This window comes from Dromaius novaehollandiae, chromosome 27 (genome assembly GCF_036370855.1).
Source record: "Dromaius novaehollandiae isolate bDroNov1 chromosome 27, bDroNov1.hap1, whole genome shotgun sequence".
NCBI lineage: Eukaryota > Metazoa > Chordata > Aves > Casuariiformes > Dromaiidae > Dromaius > Dromaius novaehollandiae.
The window spans coordinates 6,781,697-6,807,516 of record NC_088124.1 but is presented as its reverse complement, the minus strand read 5'-3'; the positions used below and the strand labels follow the sequence as shown (position 1 = coordinate 6,807,516).

At 39.9% G+C, this 25,820-nt stretch overlaps 1 protein-coding gene across 3 annotated transcripts in view; it reads right to left on the bottom strand.

Moving 5' to 3' along the window:
- Window positions 1-3,422: 3,422 nt before the first annotated feature.
- Window positions 3,423-25,820, bottom strand: part of RAP1A (RAP1A, member of RAS oncogene family) — a 44,018-nt gene continuing 21,620 nt past the window's right edge. For all 3 annotated transcript variants that reach the window (XM_064498163.1, XM_026111853.2, XM_026111854.2), the window contains exons 2-9: window positions 24,650-24,719; window positions 19,788-19,871; window positions 15,706-15,774; window positions 14,102-14,158; window positions 13,131-13,271; window positions 9,177-9,320; window positions 6,344-6,459; window positions 3,423-4,144 (exon numbers count right to left, since the gene is read on the bottom strand). In XM_064498163.1, coding sequence (XP_064354233.1) covers window positions 6,373-6,459; window positions 9,177-9,320; window positions 13,131-13,271; window positions 14,102-14,158; window positions 15,706-15,774; window positions 19,788-19,844 — 555 coding nt within the window. In that variant the 5' untranslated portion in view covers window positions 19,845-19,871; window positions 24,650-24,719 and the 3' untranslated portion in view covers window positions 3,423-4,144; window positions 6,344-6,372. The remainder of the gene's footprint in view (window positions 4,145-6,343; window positions 6,460-9,176; window positions 9,321-13,130; window positions 13,272-14,101; window positions 14,159-15,705; window positions 15,775-19,787; window positions 19,872-24,649; window positions 24,720-25,820) is intronic.

The window sequence follows — 25,820 nt, the reverse complement described above, 5'->3', positions numbered from 1 at the left end:
GTATTCCAAAGATGAGGATTTGACTGCTTACCAGAAACAGCAATCCTCTAAAAGGAGAGATCCACGCGGGGAGGCACGCGACTGCCCTGTGCAGAACCAGCCAGAGCAACGGGGGACTGTGCTCCCGGCTCCCCCTCCTTTTAACGCTTCCCTTTGTCTCTGCAGAATCTGTTGGCAATAACAAAGCATTCTTCTGCATCATATGTCATTTATTAGCAGAAAATTAATAGGAGGCTGTTTTCTATGAAGATTCCTGCCTGCCTTTTTAGCAGCATTAAAACATAGGGAACAGAATCAAACTCGTTCCCAGTTTTCCTCCCGGCAGGAGCGAGCCTCAGCCCTGGTTTGAGGGTGCAGCCGCAGCAGTGCCTCCTCCAGCAGCTCGGCCCCCCGCACCCCCCGCTACCTGCCTTCCAGCACCACAGCACCAGCGAAGGAGAGCACATCCAAGAGCCTGGCTATTTCCTGAACAAGGTCTGGTCCACGACAAAAAATCAGTCTCACTCCTTCAGTTTCTAGTGCTGGCAACATAAATGAGACATTCATTAGTTTTGCTATGGTAAACTCCAAACTTTACATTAATTTTCCCACATTACTGCTGGATGGGAGACGTCACACACACCGCTGCATCCTGTGCACTGCACCTGGGAGCAATTTCACAACTCAGAGGCAGTAGAGCAAGACACAAGTGCACCAAGACCACTGCCCTCTCTATGGACAGCATGACATCTCTTTCCACAGCTCCTTTTTTCAGTTGTGTATTTGGATTAAAATCAAAACCTGCAATAACCCTGGAAAAACATGTTTCCAAACAACCTTTACATAACACAGAAAATAGATAAATACAGGCTGATCACGTTTAAAGAACAGCATATCTGTAGAGACAGCAGCGAATCGCATAGGCTGAATTTGTGCAGAACTCAACTCAAATCAGTGGAAATATGGCCTGGATGACTGAGGCCTGTGCAGCTTAATTGATATTTTAAATGTGCTCCTTCCCCAGCAGTTAAACATTACTTTATTTGATTGGATGCTGGTCAAAAGCAGAAACATGCAACTCCACTTCTGGAAGATTTGTACTTTAACCTCTCTTTAGGACGTTCTTGAGTAAACTCCTATTTAAACCAGTGAAGCGTTAAACTCTCCGGGATGATTCTCTTTGGAAATAGAGCTATGTAGCATCTGCTGAAGCATATCTAAGGGCAGAATTTGGGCTATCGTGCTAAAATCCCTTAAATACAAAAATGTTAACCAGTGAGAAAACTGATTCATTGTATAACATACAAGAAGTGCATCAAGGCCTGGAGTGTGCACTCTTCACATACAAAGCACATCTTCAAAAGGATGCTGATTTACACCAACTGGAGCTGAACGACCAAACACGACTCGAGAGCAGCCTCAGCTCATTTACAGCATGCCATCGCTACGTCCTCCATAGGAACCAGCACTCATACACTGCAAACTGTTTTTACTCTTACATAATTTGAGTAATTAAAGAAGTCCTTCACCTGCACCAGCTTCCATCCCTTCGCTGCTGCTTTCAGACACTACCACCTAGTGGTAAACCAAGAGATAAGCGAAGCATTTCAGTAGTAAAACCTCTCCCTCTTCTCTTACACCACGTTTATTATTCGTTTTGCAACCTACAGAGCACCCCAGGCTCAGCATTCAGCGCCTGCCTCTCCTGGAGAGCCAGCACTAACCAGCAGTCTCCCTTGCACAGCAACAAGCACCTCAGCAGGAAGGTGCTCTGAACAGGAGACCGAGGGCAGAAAAACACACCTGCCTCCATGAAGCCCCAGGCCGGACTCATTGGCACAGCCAGTGCTGCCATCCAGGCTGGTCTGCAGGTACCGGGCTGTTCCTCACCTGGGGAAGTGAGTGAGAAAGTGCTGCCAGGAGATCCTGCCACAGACAAAATGCCACTGGAGAGGCTGGACTCGTCTCTGCCACACCAGCCAGTCACAACATTGGAAGAGATGGACCGACAGACACTGGAGAAATGCAAACTTTGTAAACAAAGTGCAAAAGCACCTCCAAGTTTAACATACAACTTCATGCAGCATCCCAAGATCGCTGGCAGCAGGTAATGAAGGAGGCTGTTTATACAAAATAAACACTTGGCATTTATGAAGTGAGGTTAGATGGACTAATCCAGTACTCCATATCCAGAAAGTTGAGATTATGTTTCTATTTTCATAGAAGAGACATCTAATAATCAGCACATCCATTAAAATTACTTTATTACTAAAATATTTTTACATTTAGTAAAGATAACCAACCTGCAAACACCACGTTTCTGCTCCTTCTGAAAAAGGAAGTGCATAGGCAGGCTGAGGACAGTCAACTAAACCACCACCATTTGTCCTGCTAACTTGTAAGTAGGCAGATGTTTTCATTTCACATTATTGTCATCCAAATATTTTCATCCAGGCTTCTCTGGGCTGCATTTAGAAACTGGGATCTCTGCAGAAGTCAACAGCTACATCAGTAATACAACTTTAGAAAAAACATGTTTATAGAAATTTCTCACACCTGGTTTCCAGTAAAACTATACAATGGATCCAGGACATTCAGGACAATACGTGTCCTGAGTTTTCTCCACTGTGAAGATAGATTCTTCTCACTTACTCTGAAGTGAAGTAGGAGCAAGTTCTCCAGCACTGATGGAGTTTCAGCAGCGTCAAGCTGAAGATGTAATTTGGGCCCAAAAAGTCCCCAGAATGGTGGGTTTTTTACTTGCGTACACACAGAAGGATTGTGGCTGACCACTCCTAGGTCTCTTCACGCTCTGCTCTCCGAACTCTATGAATTAAAAGGAAAAAAAGACAGCAGGGGGCAGGAGGAAATGGGACAACACCCAAAATTAAAAGAAAACCCCCTTTTGGCTCTCTGTAAATCAGCTAACATTAGCCAGATGCAAAGCAGCCATTTGCTTTGTTGAAAATGTATTTACTCAGAACCAACTTTCAAATGCACAGTTTCATTTTGAGATGCTGATAGTAATGTATCCCTCTTGGACTCCTGCCCTGCAGAATAACATTCTTAAAACAAGGGTTCTGCCCCTGAAGTATATGACTGCATGAAACTGAAGATCATTGTAAAAGTCAGACCTTGATACAGTATTAAAACAATTTTTTTACATAGAAAAATACTCTTACAGAGGAAATATTTTCAGCAGAATACAATCTTTAAACATTCAAGAGAATATACAAAACTAATTAAAAGTAGCCTTCGGTACTCTAGTAATATGATTAAGCACATCCAACGAGGAGGGTGTGTGAAGACACCTCACTGGCATAATGACATATTGTTGGTATTTGTTATAACAGAATACTTTATCTACCAGAATGGAAGAGGAATTCACAAAACATTCATAAAAAACAAAGCCTGGAAACCATAACAAAAACACAGAAACAAAATGAAAATGTACTAAAATTTAATCATTCATAAAAGCTGTAATTTAATCTGTGACAGTAAAACACAAAAAGCAATATTAGAGTTGGTTTAGTATATTATATATTTTTGCTTTTAAAGCCATAGAAATCAGTTACCCCAGTTTTTTTCCTATAAAAGACCCATTTTTCCAAAGCATTATGCACAAACATTTTTAATTAGAATATAATGGCAGAATGAAATAATGATATTCCATAACTTTTAAATATAAAATGAAGTCAATGACTCAAAAGTTATTTGTTGCAGTGAGTTTAAAGGGAAATTTCAGATAATATATATCTATGTAGTTATAGATATAAAATATAATGGTGGAACATTTTTAGTGCTTGATGGGGAGAAATTATGATAAAAAGGTCAATATGAAATTTTAATTATAGTAGCAATACCTAACATTTGAAATGCATCCATGCTCCTTTGTATAATCATACACTAGAGTCAATTATATTTATTTTCACATCTGTTAATTGCTATTGCAAAGGAGAAATACTATTGTCTTAAATTTCCAAGAGATATACACAGAGCAATTTTTTCCCAGGGACTGTGTGCAAACCATTTTAAGATCTAAATTCTTCTCATAGTATATAAAAACAGGAGAAGCTTCTTCAGATATGTTGTTAACTTCTGTAAGGTTTTGAAATCTGGAATGCTGGCACTTTCCATTTAGGCAACAGTTCTTCATTCCTGCAATCTAGAAAAAGTAAAAAAAGATGAGGAGGGAAATATTTCTCATGCTATTGAGACAAATTATCCGAAACAAAGGTCTGAAAGTTTCCCCAAATAACTGCCCATAAACATGCTTGTAAAAACATGCAGCATTTCAGCAGGAAAAGGTTATCTTACTTCATTATTATGATTTTTTCTTACTATCCTTCAAATTCTGAGGTACAGAAAAAAATTCACTTTGGAAACCATAAACTCAATCAGAAACAAGTTCTTGTTTTATCATGAATGTAACAGATCAGTGAAAGAGCTGCTACCCTGTCTTTGAGCTGTCATGGTAATACCTTCTACCTCACCTGCTTTAAGAGATATGCAGTTCCAAGTTATATCCTACTCGAGTGGATTTTGAATTCATAAGTGATAAACAATTTATGGGAGATTGATTTTATCCTTTACTATAGATGTCTGAGACACTCTTCAGAAGTATAACAAGTTAGAGACCTCAGTCTCCTATTCTAGCTGTAACAAATGTGTATGAAAATTTCTTCCCAACTGATTACGAGGGAAGACATTATAAAATACTTTGATCATGCAGATTTTGGCACATGGGTAGAAGTCACATCAAAAGAAGTCTAAGGGTAAAACTGAACAAGGACATTAAGTGTTTTGAAATTCATGACATTTTCTACGCTGACTGAATGCAGTTGTTCCAGGTAAGCATTCAGCAGTCACTTGATTTTTCAGGACTCTGCTGCTGCACCGAAGGAGCCCTGGCAGAAGGGCTAGGTCCGAGCTGCACTGGTGGGGCAGGAGATACCACATCCTCCAAAGGGAGGAGGGAAATGTGTCTCCGAGAAGTCCTCCTGGCTGATGCCACACTAGTTAAATTCAAATGTATCACCTGAGGAACAGGAAAAGCCACCTATGTAGTATTTTTCAGTTTCTTCTTTCTAAATGATTGTTTTCCCACAACCCTAAGCTAGTATTTTCTAGCATTCAAGGCTCAAGATAAGACTCATTAATCTATAAAGCACAAAAACACAGAAGTCAACAGGTTAACTGCATGACTCCATTTGTCCTACTCTATTACGCACCTAGGCTAAGCAAATGTCCATCCATGCCATGAACTTCAGACACAGCAGAAAGGCAGAGAACCACTGATTTACAGTGCTTCCAAGTTCTTTTATGACCAAAAGTTTGTTCTAAATGTTGTAGGATCACAACACTTGTATTGCTTCTCCAGCTAGAATGCATCTATTTATGACACTAAGAACAGCAGAATACACAGCTTTTAATGGTCAGACAAATAAGAGGTTTAAGATAACAAAGACAGCTGACACAACCTGAGCACTGCAGTGACATAGCGCATCTCTGACTCTCCCCCAGGCTGGGCTACAGCAGCTCACCTGCTCTGCCAAGCTGCCCTGTTGAATTTGAGACTGAAAACACTGCAAAGCAACAACTGTTCAAGATGATCTGCCTGCTTTCTGAACACTTCTTACTTCCTAGTGCCAAGGTGGGCTATTTACCTTGCAACCTTATCTGTCTCTAAGTGTCATGCCGCACACTTACGTGTGACCACACTAACAGCTGAGGCACAGCCTACATGGTGTTTCTGGGCAAAACCTGAAAACCTGAAGTTCCAGAAATGTTGTCTTCTTTCAGGAGTGCTTTATAACAGCTGTAAGCACACAGTGTACCCTGCCAAGATACACAGGAAGATTATTTATAGCATATGTCCAACCTTGGGTTTTTTTTGGCGGGCAGCTTTTCATTTCTTTGCCATTGAAGCTGATGTCCCACCCACACAAACTTGCAATTCTCCTCCTATCACCTAGGCCTGAAACAGCAGCTGCAACTACACCAAGTTACACAGAGGCTACTGAATTTCAGCAGAGAAAGGAAGCAAAACTGAGCTGTGGTTGCTCAGATTTGCAGTGTCACAAGACAGAGGGAAACCTACCAAAAGTAAAAAGGAAAACCCTTGCCCATTTCTATTCGTTCCCGCTGGCTGTCAGGCCCCTCTCTGAACTGACCTTACTAATGAGCCCAAGCAAGAGAGAAAGGGAGCGAAGCAGGTATTTTTCTGCCAGGTCAGAAAAGTCCAAAGGCAACAGAAGGGGAAGCAATTTTCTATGGGAGCAAGGGGAGGGAAGGGGAACAAGCTCCCCTCAGTCAGAGTTGTTCCCCTCTAGGTTAACTGAGCTGGAACTCAGACACCTCTTACCTGGCTCAGAGCTGCTGCATGATGGGAGTCTAAAGCAGCAGACATGATTTCTTTTTAGGCTTCTTCTTTTCCACTGGTGTTTTTCTATTTATCTGTCTGACCAAGTCATAAAAGATCTGGAAATGAAAAAAGGAAGCTGAAACTTGAACCCATAAAACACTACGCAAGGGTCAGAAATTAAGCAGGCTGGCAAGCTGGTACTCTTTTCTGGTGGCTGCAGTTTTTTTAAGTTCAATCTGACAGTATTTACGTAAACATATTTCTCAAGTAGCTGCTTATAGGACAAGAGAGCACAGAGCTCCCATAAGCATGCAGAAAACAAGGGAGCTGTAAACTCATATTTGCTCTTCCCTGATCCTGCAATACGCAGGTTCCCCCTTCAGGTTAGGGATGACAGAGCCTTCAGAAGAGCATGGCAGTGACACGGCAACAAGTCCTTTGCTTTGGACAGCTGGAAGAAAACTGGGAAATGACCAAACAAATTTTTAAAGACCAGCCTAATATCTGTAAGGATGATCCTTCCGTGGGTGCTCCCTGGGCTGATCAGTGCCTCTGCAGAGCACCGTTACACCAGCAGCAGCATTTATTTGCACAGTATTTAAACACTGCTTTTTCTCAGCTCTCACCCTCAAAAGTCATCTTCCTTCATCTGCTACATAGGATGCACTATTAGTTTTCCTCTTTACCATAGAGTTTGGAGCTGTTAATCACTTTACCTTTCTGCCTCATCTAATCTTTTGATTTTTATTAATAAAATTAGCAAGGAAAAGAGCCATACATCTGCCCTGAACTTAGATGTTTCTGGAAGGGTGTGATTACAGGGGCCTCTTAATAGTTTCAGAGATGAGTTTCTTGTGAATGCTTTTGCTATGAGCTGTTTTCCCAGCAATACTCAGCCCATTTATAACAAAACAAGCTTTGCAAAACATGGAGCTATTTCATGGTTTTGAGGAGAAATTTTTAACTTTCCGAAAGCCCCACCCTACATTCCCTGTTTACTCTTTTCCTTCCTGGAGTGGCTGTTGGCTCACAAATTCTTGTTGACATCAAGGAAATTCAAAGAAAAAAGCTACACCAAACTGCAACTGAAAATTTAAGGTTTTCCAGCTATCACATGAAAGCACTAGTACACAGCTAAATTATTTCAAATAATATATTGTTTGATTCATGGTGTGTTCCTTCTTTGATTTTCTCAGCTTTTATGCTTTCAATAACCAGACAGTATAAAGAAAGGTAATTCTGGTGTTGCCTCCAATTTACAAAAATACAGCATCTGTGGCAGAATATCCTTTGTGCCTTCACTACCAGGTGCCTTGGAAGCCAGCATATCTGGCACAATACAGGTTTTAACAAAATTAAAACAAGCAGCTTTGTGACAATGAAATAAACTTGGATGACAGAAGTCCCTGTTCACTGGCCTGAGTGATACAAGAACTCAGCACATATTTTTGGTTAAAACAATAATATGCAGAAAATAAAGATCACAAAAACCAGGAACTAATCTTCCAGATAGCTGTTTTCTTCTGCATGGTGTCTCACTGGAGACAGTACTCTTCACAGGGAAATATGCAGAAACAGGATTCACACATTAAGGATGACTCTGTGTAAACTGAGTGACCAAGTGTGTATTTGTCACAAGACAGTTAAACATTCTGCCAATTCGAGAATCTGCCTTTTCTTGCCCAATTCTCCAGTGAACTTTAAGGGATCTTTGGCGAATGAGATCAGTCTTTACCATAAACTGTGAAAATAAAACAGAATTTTTTTGTAACTCAGGATGATCTGTTCAATGACTTAGCCACCAACTTCATTGCCTGAGCTTCAGGCAAACTGCGTTAAAAAGCAAAGTTATCCTTTCCAGCATGAGTCTAGCTCAGTGAACTGTATTTACCAGGTCAGATTAGCGTGCACTATAGCTAGGCTAATCCCCACCACAGAGGCTGCAACTCATGCAGCCCGGAGTTCCCTTCCCTTTCAACCCAACAGATGCAGTGCTGTGCACTTCACAGGAGCTGCCAAATAAATTCTGGGTCCAATCCAAGATCCCACTGCTTCTCCTTATCACACAAGTCTCCTAAATGGTCTCAGTTATCTCTTGGCACCAAACCAGCTCTGCTCAATGGAGTCACCTTAGCATTTGTGACTGAAAACCTGGCCTCTATCGCAGTTGGAAAATTCGCAGTAGAGACTAAGAGCTTGGTGCCTGGTGTCAAGCAGAGCTCCGCTAGCAGAACTACGCTACCTCAGACAGCAGTGAAAGGTACACCTACTTGCAAAGGTGTTTCTCAGTTCAACACAGGGAACTGCTTGGATAGGTGTATGTTTGGACTTGGTTTCAGTAAATCAGCAGCTTACCAGAGAAGAACTGTGATGGGATGTCTGTTTGAGCAGCCAGATGTAGCAGGAATGTGAAAAGCAAACACTTTCAAACACAACAGCCAACACTGTGCAACATGAGAAGTAATACAAAGGGGTACAACCCATGGTCGAAATAGCAGTAGTTATCTTAAACTTTATCTGAAAAGTATACCTTTTTATCTAAGGTAAGAGTCATCCAGGGAACTGCACTTACTGAGGACCCTCTGCTATTTATGCCCGCTAACATAGGCTAAACAAAGCATTTAGCTGGAAAAGTCACCCACCCTTTACATACAAAGGGAGCAAATTTCATTACAGGTAGAAAACACACATAATACACTAAATCATTACTTTCTTCGGCTGAGACTCCAGAACCATCCTGAACCTGCACGATCAAGTGTAAGAATGGCTGCGTGCCATTCTAATGGTGAACTCATGTTGGAGTAGCAAAAACAAGGGAACAGCTGATAGTTACCTCATTAACATTGATTTTAGACTTTGCAGATGATTCTAGAAAGGCACAGTTACACCACTGTCTTGCTAAGTTTTGACCCTGTTCTTTGCCGACTACGCGTTCTTCTTCCAGGTCACATTTATTGCCAACCAGAATCATTGGAACCTGGAGAGGCGATAAGCAAGAACAAGACGCATTAGCAAATTCAACATATAACAGAAACCGCTCAAGCAAAGCTATGGTTCACAGAGACTTTCTTCCAGACCCCTAGTATTTTCTATAGGGTTAGATTTCAAAAAAGCACATGAGGAAAGAAAGAAGAGACAGTAGCCAATAGACAATGCATGAAAATCCATAAAAATCAGAAATTCAGACAAACTCATACACTAGACTGCATTTTAGATGCCTGCTGGGAAAGGGTTGAACAAAATCCATCCTGTAGCCACCCTCATTCAGTAACAATTAAATACATGGAGGACAACCATAAAACCAAACGGTAATATTTCAGCATAATCTTCTTAAGTTAGGAAAGATTTATATTCTGGTATCTACATCCAATGCTATTCTAGTCAAAAACAATTTACTGCTGAAATGCATTTGAAGACTTTCATGTGACACGAGGCTAAATTGCCTGCCAAATTAACCTATTTTGGGCAACAGAGTATAAAGCATGTCTTAAGATGCACTGTATGTTTCAGCCCTTTTGGCCTGTCCTGTCAACCCGTTGTCAAGCCACAAAAATAAATGGAACCACCTTTGGGAAAGCACTGCCCTGGATGCGGAACAAGGAGGAACAATTCTGTGCAACCAAGTACTTCCAAGCCCTGTGTACAAGACCATTTGCCTTTCTCATCGGAATACAGTATCATACCATTGACACACAAGAAAAGAGGCTCTTACACTACAAAAGGCACAAACACACAATCAGCATTTACTAGTTTAAAATAATTAAAGTTTTCCAACTAGTTACTTAACAGCTCAACTCCTGAAATTACTTCACTTCTAACAAGTAATCGCACATAATACTAAAATAAACATCTGATACATGTTCAAAACCTCCATCCTATACCTACAGCACAAATATAAGCAAACTATCTGTTTAAGAGAACGACGAAAGGGCATCTAGCCCTCTCCTCATGCTGCTGGCTTTCTGAAACATCTGTGTGAGTCACCTTCCCACTCCTTCATGAGGAAGGAAGGGCCCTGGGGAAATCATATTCCTTGTGACATTTCTTATAGAAAATCAAAGAAATTTAATACCCTAGGAAAATGACCTTGCACTAGGTAAGTGCCTATCATCAATTTGTTTGCAGACTGCACAGAAAGCAGGAGTCCTCCCACTTGTCCAGACAGCTACAACAGCTCTCCAGAAAACAGCAAAAGTGACACCACAAGCTACCAGGTCTCTTGTTCAATAATTAACTGGTTTCTGTCAACCAGTTAACCAGTTTCTGACCGCAGGTTCTCCGGGGCTGGGATTATATTTATACTCACCTTTGTGCAGTGCAGAGAGCCAACTATAATCAGCATTCATGAAATTATAAACACATTTCTCTAAAGTATCAGAGTAAGTTTTGGTGGATGTAAGCAGCAGGAGACTCGCTCTCATCAGTTATGTTTAGTTATCAAGTTAAAACTCTTTCAGGAGCAAATTGTGCAGAGATGCATCAACAACAGCACTAAAGTTTTAGAAACAATACTGTGATAAATAATTTCAGAAGGCTTTTCCCACCATGTGCTCTTCTAGCATGGCTGTAGCCCACAAAACTACCTATTCTGAAATCCAGTTTCCACAACTACAAAATTAATAAATGCATTTTAATCATTAAATCAAAGAACTGAAGTTAAAATGAAAGTAAGTCTCCACTGTTTGATGGACTTGACCAGCTTACGGTGCAAATTCCACCCCGACCGGTGCAGCTGAGTGAGCAGCACAGTGCTTTGACCCAGAGGCTAATAAAAGCATCATGTAACCAGGGATTTATGCAAGCATAATCCCTGCCTAAATGAAAATCAGTTTTACATAAATAGAAGTTCAGCCTCTTAAACCAAGGAGGGTACCAAAACCTTAAAACACAAGTAATCAAGGATGAAGAGCAATGAAGATCTAAGAGAAAGGATAAACTGCGAGACACTACCCTTTGCAAAACAGACCAGCCTCGGGGCTGCGCTGATCCCCCAGGGCACTCTACTTCACTGATCAAACTGCATTTGCCTGAATGGCTATTTAAATGCCATGTACATGCTTTACCTATGATTTGGCCTAAATGCGTGTCCCAGCCCTGTTTACTGACCGTCACCACTCCTAACTGCAAGGAAGGTAGAAGATAAGGGAACATGAACGAGAGGCTACTTCTAGTTTCACAACTTCACTACCTGAGCCGTGCAAGTGACTGACACAAGCTGAAAGCAACCAGCTCCAAAGAAGGTAGCTACTTTTAAGTTGTCAGTAGAAAAAAAGTAGGGCATCTTTTTCACACTCCTCAGGGCAATCCCCTGAATACATTACTGTTCAGCAATTAAACTTAATTTCAGCTTCCTCTTGAGGGAGCCTACATGAACAGCAAGTTCCCACGCAGCTCCACTGTTCACCTGACTGTCATACCAAAAGCCACCTGCAACTTCATCCACATCATAGATTTATAAAGTGTAAAAGAATCCACTGTGAAACAGAAATGGCTACACTAAAAGACATTAAGTCATTTCCATATGGTTACCTAAAATTCTGTGAAAAGAAACAGTTAAGCATGGGCAGATATGGTAGAGCAAGAGAAGCAGCAAAAACTGATGTTTCAGTTCACTTTCTGAAAATTGCTCAGTAAGAGCTCCGAGCACAGGATCTTTCTTAAAACTGAAAACAGGATAAAGTCTCTTCATTTGGGTTTACATTCCGGTCAGCAATGAGTCTAAACTGCTCTCCATCTGACAGTCCTGAGACATGTTATAGGAGAATTACTGGCTCTCACAGTTGATGGAGTTGAATAAAGCAGAGATCACAAATCAAGAGACTATGCAAACTGAACCAGCACAGTTATAGTAGGGGACTCTACTTCACACAAGACCAGGGGCTATTTAACAAACTGTTAAAAGGTTCAACATTTCCATGGTTGCTGAGGCAGCTGGAGCAGAGGCAAGTTAACAGACCTCTATCCTGCCTTCCCAGTCCTTACTGACAGCTCCTACTCACACAGTGACATGAAAATAAAGTTAAAAGAACATTCAGACACTTTACAAGAAAAGTCTGAGAATAACAGTGATAATTAAATCACAAAGCACAAGTCTGGTCAATAAGCTGAATATGTTCTTTGAATTTACAGTCCAAAATAATCAATTTGGATTATTATTCATACACATGCCTAAAGCAGACAGCCTAGCTTAAAACATACAGCTGTGGTCTAGGACTTCAGACACTTTACAGATGACCTTCAGGAAACCATCATCTCTCTGTACTTCAAATTCCACTTCATAAATTTGAGGAAAGGGTTATTATTAGTCTGCATTAGAAGGCAGCTGGAGATCTACTGAAGAACATCGATATGGACAAGTTCAACTATTATTTCCCTCAAAGTTAAGGAAGGAAAAATAAAGTTCTGCTAAAGTATAATGAAAAAGGAAAATGCAAACACTGGAAAAGAGTTAAAAAAGCTGTTAAGAGTTAAAAAGTTTTGGGATTTTTTGTTTTTTTTTTTGTTGTTTTTTGTTTTTTTTAAAGTCAACTCCTACCATTCACAAAGACTGTTAGATCTTCAGTACACATGAAAATCTGGTTTCATTATACTCCTTATCGGGAGCTGTCCCCAAGCAACAACATTGAAAATAATGCTAATGTCAGATGTTTAAGGAAGCCTACTGCAACACAAAACTTTGCTATACAGTAAAGAATGTTTCTAGGGGGAAATTTTGCTTACATACAGGTACCTGTATGTTTAGTACAAAAACACTAAGCATTTGCCAAACAAAAAGTATTTTACTTACATCTTCAGTGTCCTTAACCCGTAAAATCTGTTCCCGCAGGTCCTGTAAGTCATTAAATGTGGACTGTGCTGTAATAGAATATACTAGTGCAAACCCTTGACCATTCTTCATATAGAGATCCCTCATTGCTGTAAATTGCTCCTGTAATCAAATATTTTAAAAAATTAGCCAGTAAATGCAGCTAACAAACATTTACAAAGAAACACTTTTATTCTAATAGAGACAAGACTGTAGTACAGTACAGCATACTTTTACATTTTTACATGGCCATACCCCCTTTTCTCCCTACAGGAAGAGGAAACTGTTCTCTTCAGGCCTGTTTGGAAAAAGGCCCTCAAATGAAGTGACCTACTTACTGAATGAAGATGTAGTAAAGAAGGCTAAAACAGTACTGTCTTAGAGACTTCATTTTAAAAGCAGCAGCTGAAATGATTCACGACATCAAACTGCCCACAACTGGTTACAGAATGATGCTATCTTATTGCTAAGACCTTATTCTCCTTTTGCTAAGTCCTTATTCTCCTTTCTACCTTTCCATCCAAGTATTTATTACACAAAAATCATACTTTAATGAAGAGCCTGCTGCTTAAGACTTTGTCTTTTTGTCTGTGTATTCTGGGCACCAACAAAACTAAAACTTGCCATTTTCTAGTATCAACAGGTTGATACTGAGACTGATATTACTGTGAAGAAAGGATGGCGGAGAAGAGGTTAGTGACACCGGAAGCATTAACTTTTACATTACAGCACTGAGGCAGGGAACAAGTTCACTATGCCACTGGCAGGGTTGCAAGAGGCACATTCACTACACCGACTTTCAGGTTATTTAACACAGCCCTTCCGTTTTAGATTGCTGCTGCTGATCAATCGATTTTCCTTGGAAAGGATCATTATACTAAGTTCTACTCTTCACCTCTCACCTCATTCTTCAAAGAAACTCTGTACCTATTAGAGGAAAAAGTTATACTTACTGTCCCTGCTGTATCGAGGATTTCAAGCATACACTGTTGACAGTCTACTTCCACTTGCTGAGGGAAAAAAGGAAAGAGTTAAAACTAAAAAGTCTGAAATAAGACAGTTAGGCAAGAGGAATCTCAGCTTAATTTTAGACTTCTAAAGCAAACACCTCTAAATAAGCCAGCCACCAGGTCAGAGGCACCTCTGGAAGTGGATGAACTGCACCCTAAGCTAGACATTTGGGTCAGTTCACTTGTGGTCCAGGACTCTATTGATTATAAATGCCTAAACAAGTAGCTCACTGTAAACATCTCAACTTAAGTGAGATAAAACTCACCCTCACATATCAAAGGGCTTCACTTTTTGTTTGCTTGTGGAGAGAAGAAAGTGAGGAAGGACAAGAAAAAAATTGATGATTCTTACAGTTAGGCTTTGTAAGCCTTTTATTTACCAAGAAATGCTGGAAATCAAATGAGGGTAATTCTAGGAAAGGCAAATAAATTTAACTGCAGAACTCTTAACAGCATTTACATGTAATTATCACAGGCACAAATGATACAAGTTTTTTGTTTTCTGGGTTTTGTGCCTTTAATTATGGCAACAATTATGCTAATCTGTGAAACAATGGGTTACTTGACATCAATTTGAGTGAAGAATGCAGCTCTGTTGATAGAATTACATAACACCAGTGTCAAGGATTCTGACAAGGACTTTTGCTTAGCAATTACAAGCCTGCATCTAAAAAGGCTGTGAAGATTTTTATATGCCTTCAAACCAAGCAGAACACATTTAAACTAAATGGTGAAACAGCCCCATTACTAAAAGAAGACAACAGAAAGCAATTACTATGCTACAGTAATAGGAACCATGGTGATGAATGGTATATCTATCTGTAGAATTTATTACAAAGGATATCACACATGGCAAATGCTGATGTATTTATGTTTTGAAGTAATAATAATGTATCAGATTACAGCAAACAGATCTGAGTAACAGTCTGACATTAGTTTGGTTGAGATATTGTATCCCCCAGGTGTCAGTCAGAAGCACAGGCAACAGAACAGGTATACACTTGTTTCCCAGCTGCCACAGCTCATACTCCAGCTTATTAACAGGGGGGAAAAAAATCAGTGATGGTTTGGGAAGGTACACAACGCTCACCTCTGGACAGATGTAATAACCTCTATCTAACAAAGAAAAAGGCAAAACAGCCGAGAGCTGTAGGCTCAAACTGCCACAGCTTGAGTCACCAAAGATCTGAAAGTGAAGGCTCTTGAATGAAGTAAAAAGCTTTAACTCCTTCTATTAAATAGCACTAAGTTAAGAAGCAGTCAGATTAACAGCAAAATTTTTCATTTTGTGGTACTTCAACTTTATTGTGGCCAGTACAATTTGTCCAATAGAAATCAGAGGCCCTAAGTTGGCAAAGTACTCTATAAAGACAGAGGAAACTATCTGCATGCAATATTTTCCAAGACTGATGCATAAAATGACATCTATAAACTGATGCTTTAAAAAACCCACTATAACCTTTTCCCAGATAAAAATTTTTCATTCCAGTAAGTTTTCTTTGCAAGCTCTAAAAGACTTGAAAAAATAAAAAAAAATCTTATTTTACCTTTCTGTATGAATCTTCTATTGTTGGGTCATATTTTTCAACAAAAATTCCCTGAACAAACTGTACAGTCTAGGGGGAGAGGAAAGAAGAAAAAAATTAAGTGAACCCAACATGACCAGTAACACTTACCAAGAAGCACTTTATAAAAGAGTAACAGCACAAAAGTTACACAGCACTGCTAACTATTAACATTCAATAATATGGAACAGAGAAAAAAAGACATAATATCAAGTTTTTTCTTAAATAAAATCTGTATATTTTAAGAATCACTTTATACAAGTTTCCAAAGCTTTTCTGAAACCTAAGTTGTTTGCTTGCTTGCTTTTTCATAAAAGATGATATCCTTGAAAGTCACATTAGAGTCTGCAACTTTAGAATAATAAAAAGCACCAAATACAGAAGTCTTGAAACTAAATTAGAAGAACTGGCAATACAAGCATTGTCTGTTTAAGGGTTGAGTTTCAATTCAATCATGTTAAAGTTGTAGTGAACCTACTGACATGTCCAGAGTACAGACATATTTCACAGTGACAAGTTAAATCTAGAGATTCTCTAGATATTCAATTTATATATAACATTAAAGAAAACTTTCATTTTGACAAGGAAGTCTTTCTTCCCCTTTGTGATTATTCAAAATAAAACCCTGAGCAATTCCCATCAAGCTGTAATTTGGATGTGGTCAGTCTTTGGACATTTCTAGCTCTACACTTTACTTCAGCTTTGTCTCATGCCATAGTTTTACTTGTCCTCCTTACGCCAAAAAGCTCACTTTTACTTTCCAGTACATTCTCTCCATAAACAGGAGGAACACATCTCAGGTCTTTCCTCTTACTCATAGCTGTGCAAAATCCCAACAGCACTATAAGAACAACTAACACAGGAGAGTAAAACAGTAGTTGCTGCTCCTCAGGCTGAGTGCTGGGAATTAACAGCGAGCAAGTGTGACTGAACAGACCTGCACAGGTATCACAGCGGTAAATTCTCAGCTATTCTGCATTCTAGTTTCGGTATGAGCTGGTTTTTCTCTACTCCCATGCAGACACCACTGCTTAGGTCACTGCCCAGGCGGAGCTCTGCGAGCCGTGCTCCACCAAAATCCAGTATTTTCGCTAACGCTCCCTTGCCACATCACCACGGACGGCCGGAGCCTGTGCCCAGCTCCCCCGTCCCATGCAAGAACACGCGATAACGTAGCAACACGCAACAACCCGGCTCAGGAGTACTGGGAGGTTTGGTTGATGTTCATAAAATAAAGCAGTGGATAACCGCCAAGATCACAACCCTTATTTTGTCTCTAAGGGAAACAAGCACACCAACTATCTTCTGCCAACAGAGCCTCCCACAATTTTCTTTTAAAACACAAATCCTACTCAGTCACTACCTGGCTGGAGAAGCCGTATTTGGTTGAGGCAGAAGGCTGGGATTTTTCTGCAGCAGGGTTCACATACAGCACACAAGTAATTTCAGACTTTGAGAGCAGCCTACACCAGATATCCGCAGAAAATACTGCTGTATGCTGGAAACTGAGCAGTTCTTCATTGTTTCCTATTTCTTTTAAGAATAAGTTTTCCTGGTAGTACCTCTTTTAAAACACCTTCATTCACTAAACAAACCTACTTTATTCTGTAGGGATCCAAGCCTTTGCTTCCCTGATACTTTCCAGTCACACGGAACAGTTGTCCCAGCCTCTTTCAGATAAGACTTCTCAGTATCATTGTAAAAGATAATTAACATAACATACAAATGTTACGCAGACAACAGAAATTAACAGTAAGCAGAAGGATTTTTGATAACACAGGTTTTGGGATTTTTTTTGAGCACAGTTACTAACCAAAAAGAGGCCAGAGAGCCTTGTCATTTGACAGGAGGCTAACATTTGAAAATGGAAGTCAGTCGCAATTCTACACTCGTATTCTGTGAAGTATTTTCCTATGTCTGTAAATCACCCTTCAGCACAAGGGTGCGAGAATATGACAAACCACTTGCAATGTTTCACTTTTGTACTATAACATCCAGAGTCTTGTCTTATATTCACAAATACAGTGCTCCTCACAAAGAAAGTTAACTGAATCCACCTAACCTGCTCTTTTTTTTATTTCTAAGAAATTGCAGTTCTAACTTTGTCATCTCAACTGCTAAGGCTTGTGTATTAAAATAAAATTAACAATTACACAGCCATAATTATTATATCCAATTTCATAAGCTAACTTACTATATAATACTCTTCAAGTTTGACACACTTTCTATTTAGTAAAGAGAAGCGCAGGGAGAAGATAAAAATTTTGGTTTGTTTTCAGATTGTGCTGACCCAAGACTTCTGTAATTTTCCATTAATCTGGAGATTGTGTCTTGACTCTGGTTTCCAACTCTATGCAAGGCTATGCACAACTGGATACTCCTGGTAATACCCTCACTATAACTGGGGGGAAGTACAGCACAGGAAACAGTTATAAGGAAGCAACAAACTGTGCCTTAACACTGGCGCGGGGCTTTCTGCTCTGCCGTCGTCACCAGAAGGCACAATCGGCATCACATTGGCACAGAAGAGTTAAACAATAGGAGGATTTGCAGTGAAACAACACCATATTGTAATCTAAACTCTCAATGAAAACACAGAACTGAAAGTGAACACCAGCCTCTTTGTTAGGCATTTTGGTTTATACAGTTCAAAGCATTAAATTTAAAGTGACCACCATATTATTTTAAACCCCATCTTGTACGCTACTGTTTGTAAGTAAACAGTCATCTTGTAAACTAAATACTATTCTCACTCACCTGCTAATTGACACTTACTCTGTCCTGTTATGAACATACAGGATCACCGTCACATGAATTACAACATATGGTTACATAGCACCTATACTGCCAAAAAGAACTTCAGTTTTACTTATGGGACTTTTCGCAATCATCCCCCCAGCAGTATATACATATAAAAGCCAAGGACTTCATTGGTCCAATTTGTACCTCTAGAGGTGGGAGGACACAAACATAATATAGGACAAAGATAAACAATCTTCAGAGGTTTTTGAGCATGAATTTTGAAAGAAGAAAATCTATAGTAAGTATTTAGAAAAACAAAGTATTCATATTTCAGTTTTTAAAAATCAGTGATAGATTCTGACTAAGATTTTCTATCGAAAATGAGGAAACTTCAAAGTATGTCAGAATAGGGTATATCAAAAAAATTTTACATCTACATCTCATACAGGTTAGGATGGGATCTCTGAAAGAATAAATCAAGTTTCATATATAACTGTACAATCTCCTTCCTCCTATTCATCTGGGTTCTGCAGGTGATCAATCAAGTGTATGAGCAGCCCATCTTAGAAGAATGGAAAAGGCTGAAAGCAGGCAGCAATCTGCGATATGAATGGCTGGTAATTATCATCTGGGAAAAGTGACACGGTGCATTTCCTTGTTGTAGATAACTTCGCACTTGACCAGCACTTCACCTTTCTTGCAGCAGAAAGCTGCTTGACTGATACTTGATAAATAGGTGACAGTAAAGCACTGTAAGAGTTTCCTATCAACTGTGCAAGGTAAACCTCTTATGAGAAACACCACAAACACTTAAGGAGCGCAAAGTGTTAGTCTGCTTCTACCCTCCTGCACTGCAGACACTCGGGGTGACCTGTTATTCTGCCACTGCGCTTCCAGGCCAGGCTAGTGCATTCAGGGTCAGTCCACGATGGAAAAAACACACTGCCTTCAGGGCATATTCCTAAATTACAATCATCACTAACTCAGTATTATGCAAGACTTAATTCATCATTTTAGTCTAGGTAAAGCTTTTAATACTTCAGGATAAGATGTACAATTATTTGCAATATAATAATTGCACAGAAAGCAAAAATGAAAGGCCAACTATTCTAACAGTGATTAATCATCCCAATGTTTCTTCTCCAAAAATGTGACACTACAATTCACAAATATTTCAGCAGTACAAGAGTAGTTACTGCAAGTCACTCTGCATTTTTAAACGTAACACAAATGCCTTAATACATTCAATGAGTGATATTTGCGATAAGATAGGTCAATGTTGACTACATATGAGTTTCAGAACCACTTCCTAGCAAACTCACCAAAGCAGACTTCCCCACACCTCCTGAACCAAGGACCACTAGCTTGTACTCACGCATGATGTGGTCTGTTTAAATACCGACGATCTGGAAAGCAAGAAAAAGGCAAAGAGTTAAAAGTGTACCCGCACATACAAATTTATGACACCATCTTCTGAAGGCAACACACTAGTTCTTTAAATACAGTTGAGAACAAAAATCTCTTTAGTAATAGTGAAGATTTTTTTTATTTTCAACCTCAGTACTCAGATGCAGATGCTCTATTACAATAGCTCCACTTTATTCTAAACTCAAAGATAACCCTCAAACTAAAGATTTTTTTCTCCTGCTAATGTAACATGTTCAAGCACTCAAACATTCAAGCTATGTTTAATTCCTATACAGGATCCAATATTCCTACAGTGAACTATGTAATTCAATGCTTCCTTTTAATTTGTCACAGGGCATTTAAACTATTTCAAAGTTTGCCCTGGAATTCATTTCCTCCTGAGTTTTAAGATGTCAAAACTTAGCTTTATTTTAGCCTTCTAGCTGCTTGGAAAAGAGGGTGAAAAACAATTACGGTAAAAGCATTTTGCTGCCACAATCCGACAGTTGCACACGAGTCCACCCCAGCCGCACGCAGCGTTACTGCGGCTCGTGCCACTTTCTGCTGTAAAACATTGGGAATGCAGTGAAAAGCTGCGAGTGTTAAACGCGAAAATTAGGTTAGGGAAATGGAAGGAAAGAGGTTCACTTCTCCCACCCACCCCCAATAGGGAATGTTTTAGGTCAGTATTTTCTCTCTGGAAAAGGTCAGGCCTAATTCACAGCTGCCAAGTCAGAAACCTCCCTGCTTGTCCAAGCAATGCCTGTGCCTTTTTATGGAAATCTTTCAACTCCCTGAACTCGCTACGCAGCACCAGAAAATTTCTCATTCTCCTCGAGATTCCCTGACAAATAAGGCAAATGACAAAGCTGGCGATAAACACCGCGTGCCGCGTTTACATTACGGGGCAGGCTCGGCCGTCCCTATCGGCGCGGCCCGGGCAAACAATGACATCAGCCACCGAGGCTCCTCGCCGTCCTCCGCGCGCAGCGGCCGCTTCTTCCCAAGTAAGGATTCAGAAACACGAACGCTATGAGATGGGCAAGCTTCATCTCTCAGGCGCATTTGGAACCAACTTTGTCAGAAGGTTTGGGTTCACTGGCTACAGTTTGAAGGTTGTTTTAAAAACAAATACATATTCTAGTAGTTTGACACAAAAACATATCACCTTGTTGACTGCCGTTAAAAGCGGTTTGCAGGGAACATGGATCACATTTCACTTTGGTGCTGCTTCTTTGCAACTGGACAACTCATTGACAATCTGCCTCAGTTCATATAATCATTAAATCAGGACAACGTTTTTCTATCATTGACATTTCCAAAGAGATACATTTAGTACACACAGAGCTAAAAGGAAGTCCAAGCTGCTGCACACCCCACTCCCAGTCCAAGCTGCAGTCAGCATGGGAGAAGTTAGTCCTGGGACGATGCAGCTACACAGCAAGTCAGAGATAAAATAGCTACCCTGCTTTCCATCTCGTTGAACTATCTGTGTCCTGCAAGCTGAAAGCAGCTGAACAGATTATTAGAGACACTGTCCAAGTGCCCTATTTTTAATTCTCATCCTTCAACTACAGTACGCTTTATGACCTACATCTGCCACAAGTACAGGTTAAAAAAATCCCATGTGCAGTTAGAGAGAAAAATGCACACAAATTCTGTGGTCAGTTTAACCCAACTTCTAGATTTGAAGCTCATTTTTAAAACAGCAGGACACACAAAGCTTGCCTGCCCAGGCTGTGGCCATCTCCAACGATGCGGCTAGGCTGTTCTTCCCTCACCCAAACATTAGAGGGAGGATAAAGCTAAAGTTATCAGAAGCAGCCAATAATTTTAAGCACCTTGAGGCTGTTTTTCTTCAGCTCTTGAAGTTGAGAGCTGCAGTTACTCAACTTCATAGAAATTGAGAAACTAAGTTAACTTGAAAGGGATTTTCCAGTATGGTAACTCTGCATATCTAAAAATAGACTAAGCAACATTTATACACTGTAGTAACTCAACAACATTTTGCTTAAAATTCTGGAACCTGCAAGCTCTTCTGCTTGAAAGCTTCCCTGAGAAGCAACATTCACTTCCTTTTTTTCCTCTCCTTCAAAAATCATGCTTTTGGATGGGAAGGAAGGGGAATTCCAATTAGCAGTTTTCCCCTCCCCTTGGTAATACTCATAATTCTTAGAAATTAAAAGGTGATGTGTTTTTTTAAAAAAGTATTAATGCAGTTTTCCTAGTCCAGTCTATCTTCATCTCCCTATAGCTCCAGTCTGTTCCAGCCAAGAAAACCCCCAAACTCATCAAGCTAAGGGTTAAATTTAGCTGTGAACTCTTTCACTTCTTATTTATAGTAAAAATACTTGTGGGAAAGTTTCAGCTGAGAGTAGTACAAGACTAACTTCTCATTTCTTTTCTACAGAATCTGCTGATTATTTTTTGCAGGTGCAACAGGAAACCAAGATCCTGAAACACATGAGCCTTATTACCATAAGCCTCACACACCTTAATTACCTTGTAGCTCTTTCACAAGTATGTTGTTATTATCTGTTTATACAATATGAATAGAGCACTCAAGAAATTACTATGCAGCATCCCAGCCAACTTACATTTGGCCAACTATTTATGCCCACCTAAATACAGTTATACACAACACCACTCATTTCCATCCAGAACTTTGTGTAGTGGAGTAGCACGCTGTGAAGCAATGGCTATGTCTCAAAATGATATGAAATTATGGGTGTTAAGTGTTTCTTTCAATTTGAGAAAAGACTATGACCACTAAGGAGTGCTTAAAAAAAAAACAACCTTCAGTGCTGTCATGTACATTATGAAACTGGTCTCATTAGTTCTGAGGGCCAAGGTGCAAAAATAAAAGAACAAAAATTGAGCAAGTCTTCTTGTTCATTCTCCCTTTTCTCCCATTCACATAAAGCCACCTGTATAGAGCAAGACAACCGCAAGACAAAAAATCTCTTATTAAATAACCTATCACTGCTCTGAGCAGCAGGCTCTCTTCTCCCTCTGGTCTATCAGGCTCTCCCAAGTTACAGAGCACCTGCAAAGCAACTTTAAAGCACAGGAATAATAAATTAAGTAGGGTCTGGATTTCATCCATAACAACAAACAAACCTAATTTTGAATCCACCCTGAGAAACACTTGACACCTCAGGATTTTCTCTTCCAAAACAATTTTTGACAGTGTTGCACAAATAGTACATGCCTGCAACCCAATTCCTTCAACCTCCAAAAACACAAACACATACATCTGAAACAATGCATTTTAATATGAAGGAAGAGCAAGACTAAGCACAAAGGGTTTTTAACAGGAGTATCTCTTTTCTGCTACCACCATCACAAATGCCAACTATCTGGAAAGTGACAAAAACTTGTATTCAAGTATTAGCAGCGTCAGCCACAAATTGTTTGGCTCTTTCTGGAAGAAAGAATGAAGGTCCCTGCTCTGTGAACAGATGGACAAGTCAAGAAAAGAAGCAGGATACTTGTTTTAATATATGTGAATGAAAAGCACTGCAGACAGGATGGCAGAGAGGCCTCTATGAAGGACTAACAGAGGGAGGTGAACACAGGCTAAGGCATCAGGCTGAAGCTGTAGCTTTAGACCTGATGTCTGAGCATGCGCTTACCCGCCTCTTTATTCAGCAAAACACTTGCACACTAACTACAGGCACCATCTTTTGCGCTCTTGCAGCCAAATGGCTGAATCAAGGTATAAATAAGCAAAACCTTAGGGTATTTCCCAATAAGCAGAAGGAGCCACAGAGAGGCCTTGCAGAGAAAAGCAGGTGGAGAACTGGCAAGCCTGTTCAGGAGATGGATCCCTACAGAATAAAAAGTACTCCTATTACATTGAATAAGACAAGACAGAAAGAAGTGGTTTCCCCAAGAACAAAGAGCAAGGGTAAGGACTGCAGTTTGAGCAAAGCTCTGAACAACAGGAAACCAGAGCATAAATGGCCACAGACAGATCTTAAATGAGAAGTGAATCCACATAGTCAAACACTAACTGCAACCCGTCAGAGGCTTCAACAACTGTGATTCTGCTAAAAGAGAACTGCTTAGGAATTATGCAACATGTTCAACCCCAAAGAAAAGTTAGCCACTCCTATGAAAGCCTCTCCAGCTCATTGAGAAGTTTATAATTTGTGATACAGGGGGAGAGAAGAACGGGTGTGAAGACAAGCAAACATTGCACTGAAGACTGAGTACAAGGATTTCACACTAACCTGGGATGTGATGTGCACCCTCTGAAATGCAAATGCCTGAGTACAGTTTCATACTTCTGAGGAAGGCAACTTGTATTTATTAGTTTCTTCTTCCTCCTCCAAATGCTGATGGAGCTACATGTAGCACGAGGTACAGGCATGCTGCTCAGCATGAGGAAGACTAAAAGCATGTGGTTTGATGCTTTTGCATAACCCAATGAAATATTGGGTATAATTAATGACACAAACCCCATTAAGACAGACCATAACAAGACTTCAAAAAAAGTCATGTTAAGTAGGCACATTCTTGACTTAGCTTGAAAAAGTAAAAATTGAGGACTGTCTTCACAGATTCACACTTTGTACAACTGCAGATGACATCAGGAAAGGCAGCACAACTCCAGTGTTTCTTAACATTGCTACAGGAAACATGGTTCAGGCAGTTTTTTCTTTTTATTTCAAACCATGCATTCTACATTTGTCAGTTTTTAAGTTCCCTCCCCCAACTACCACAATTGGTAATCTCATTTGAGAATGTATTAAGAACACTAAAAAACTCTTACCTTGGCATAAAAGATCTCTCATCAGTCTTAACAGCCCTATGGAAGGTTATTCCAGGCTCCCTACAAGGGACTGAAAAAGAAAAAAAAATTCATTCCTCAAAACATTTTTTAAATGATAGTGCATTACAAGCATCAAAGCAACTCTTCAGTTTGAAACCAAAACATGACTGCTACAAAATTTGCCCTTTGCTTAATCAAAGGAACTCTAAGCAATTTCTAGCTACTAGAATCAAGTTACCCTAAATACACAAACTTGAATATGATTTCATCTCGCCTCTGGAACAGTGAAATGTTCAGGTGGTGAAAACCTGACAGTTGGCCTTCACTTTTCTGTCTCCTCTAGATATCCTTGAAGTCCCTTTCACTCCTCTTCCTTTATTTCTGAGGAACTGAACACGAGCTCTGTATTCTTGTCCTCCAACCAGACTTGGAAGCAAAGCTCCAAAAATCAGAATCTTGAAGCCACATCTTCCCTTTTCTCATCTTTCCTAAATAAATACATTAACCACTAAGTATGCTCTAATTGAAGTCATTTCCCAGGACCCAGGCCAGTTACAAAACACAAGAGCAAATGTGTTTGAACTGTCCCCTGCCATACGTGACTTTTTCAGAACATCCATGCCAAGTGTTTTAAAACTGTAGACAATCTACACTGGGTCAATGAGATTTAAACAAAAACACAGTTTTATGCTTCACATGCTCAGTTACAAGACTTCCCACATTGTAACTGTAAATAACAGAGTTAAGGATAACCTTTGTGATAACTGCATTGTCTACTGTACAAGAACAATACACAACATACAGGTTGCAAAGCCTCAAAGCACAAAATATTAAGTCAGTCTGCAATGGAATAACAACCTGATGCTGCTGCCAACAGCTTATCTCCTCCCCTTGTACATTTTAGAGCTCATTCTACATACTGCCAAACAAACTGCTACTTATACATTCAAAACATTTAAATAAAATTGTTGATTTTGCAGGGTCCCAAAAGCTCTGAAAGATAAGGTGCCAATCATTTAACCCTTTAGGTCCAAAAACATGCTACTGCTGGCAGACAGCTACCTGAAGACTGAAAGACACCTCACATTGCAACAACCTAAGTTCCACTGCAAGCCAAAAGTTTGAGCCACATTTTAAAAACCACCATTACAGGTTCAAATTGTAGGTTTGC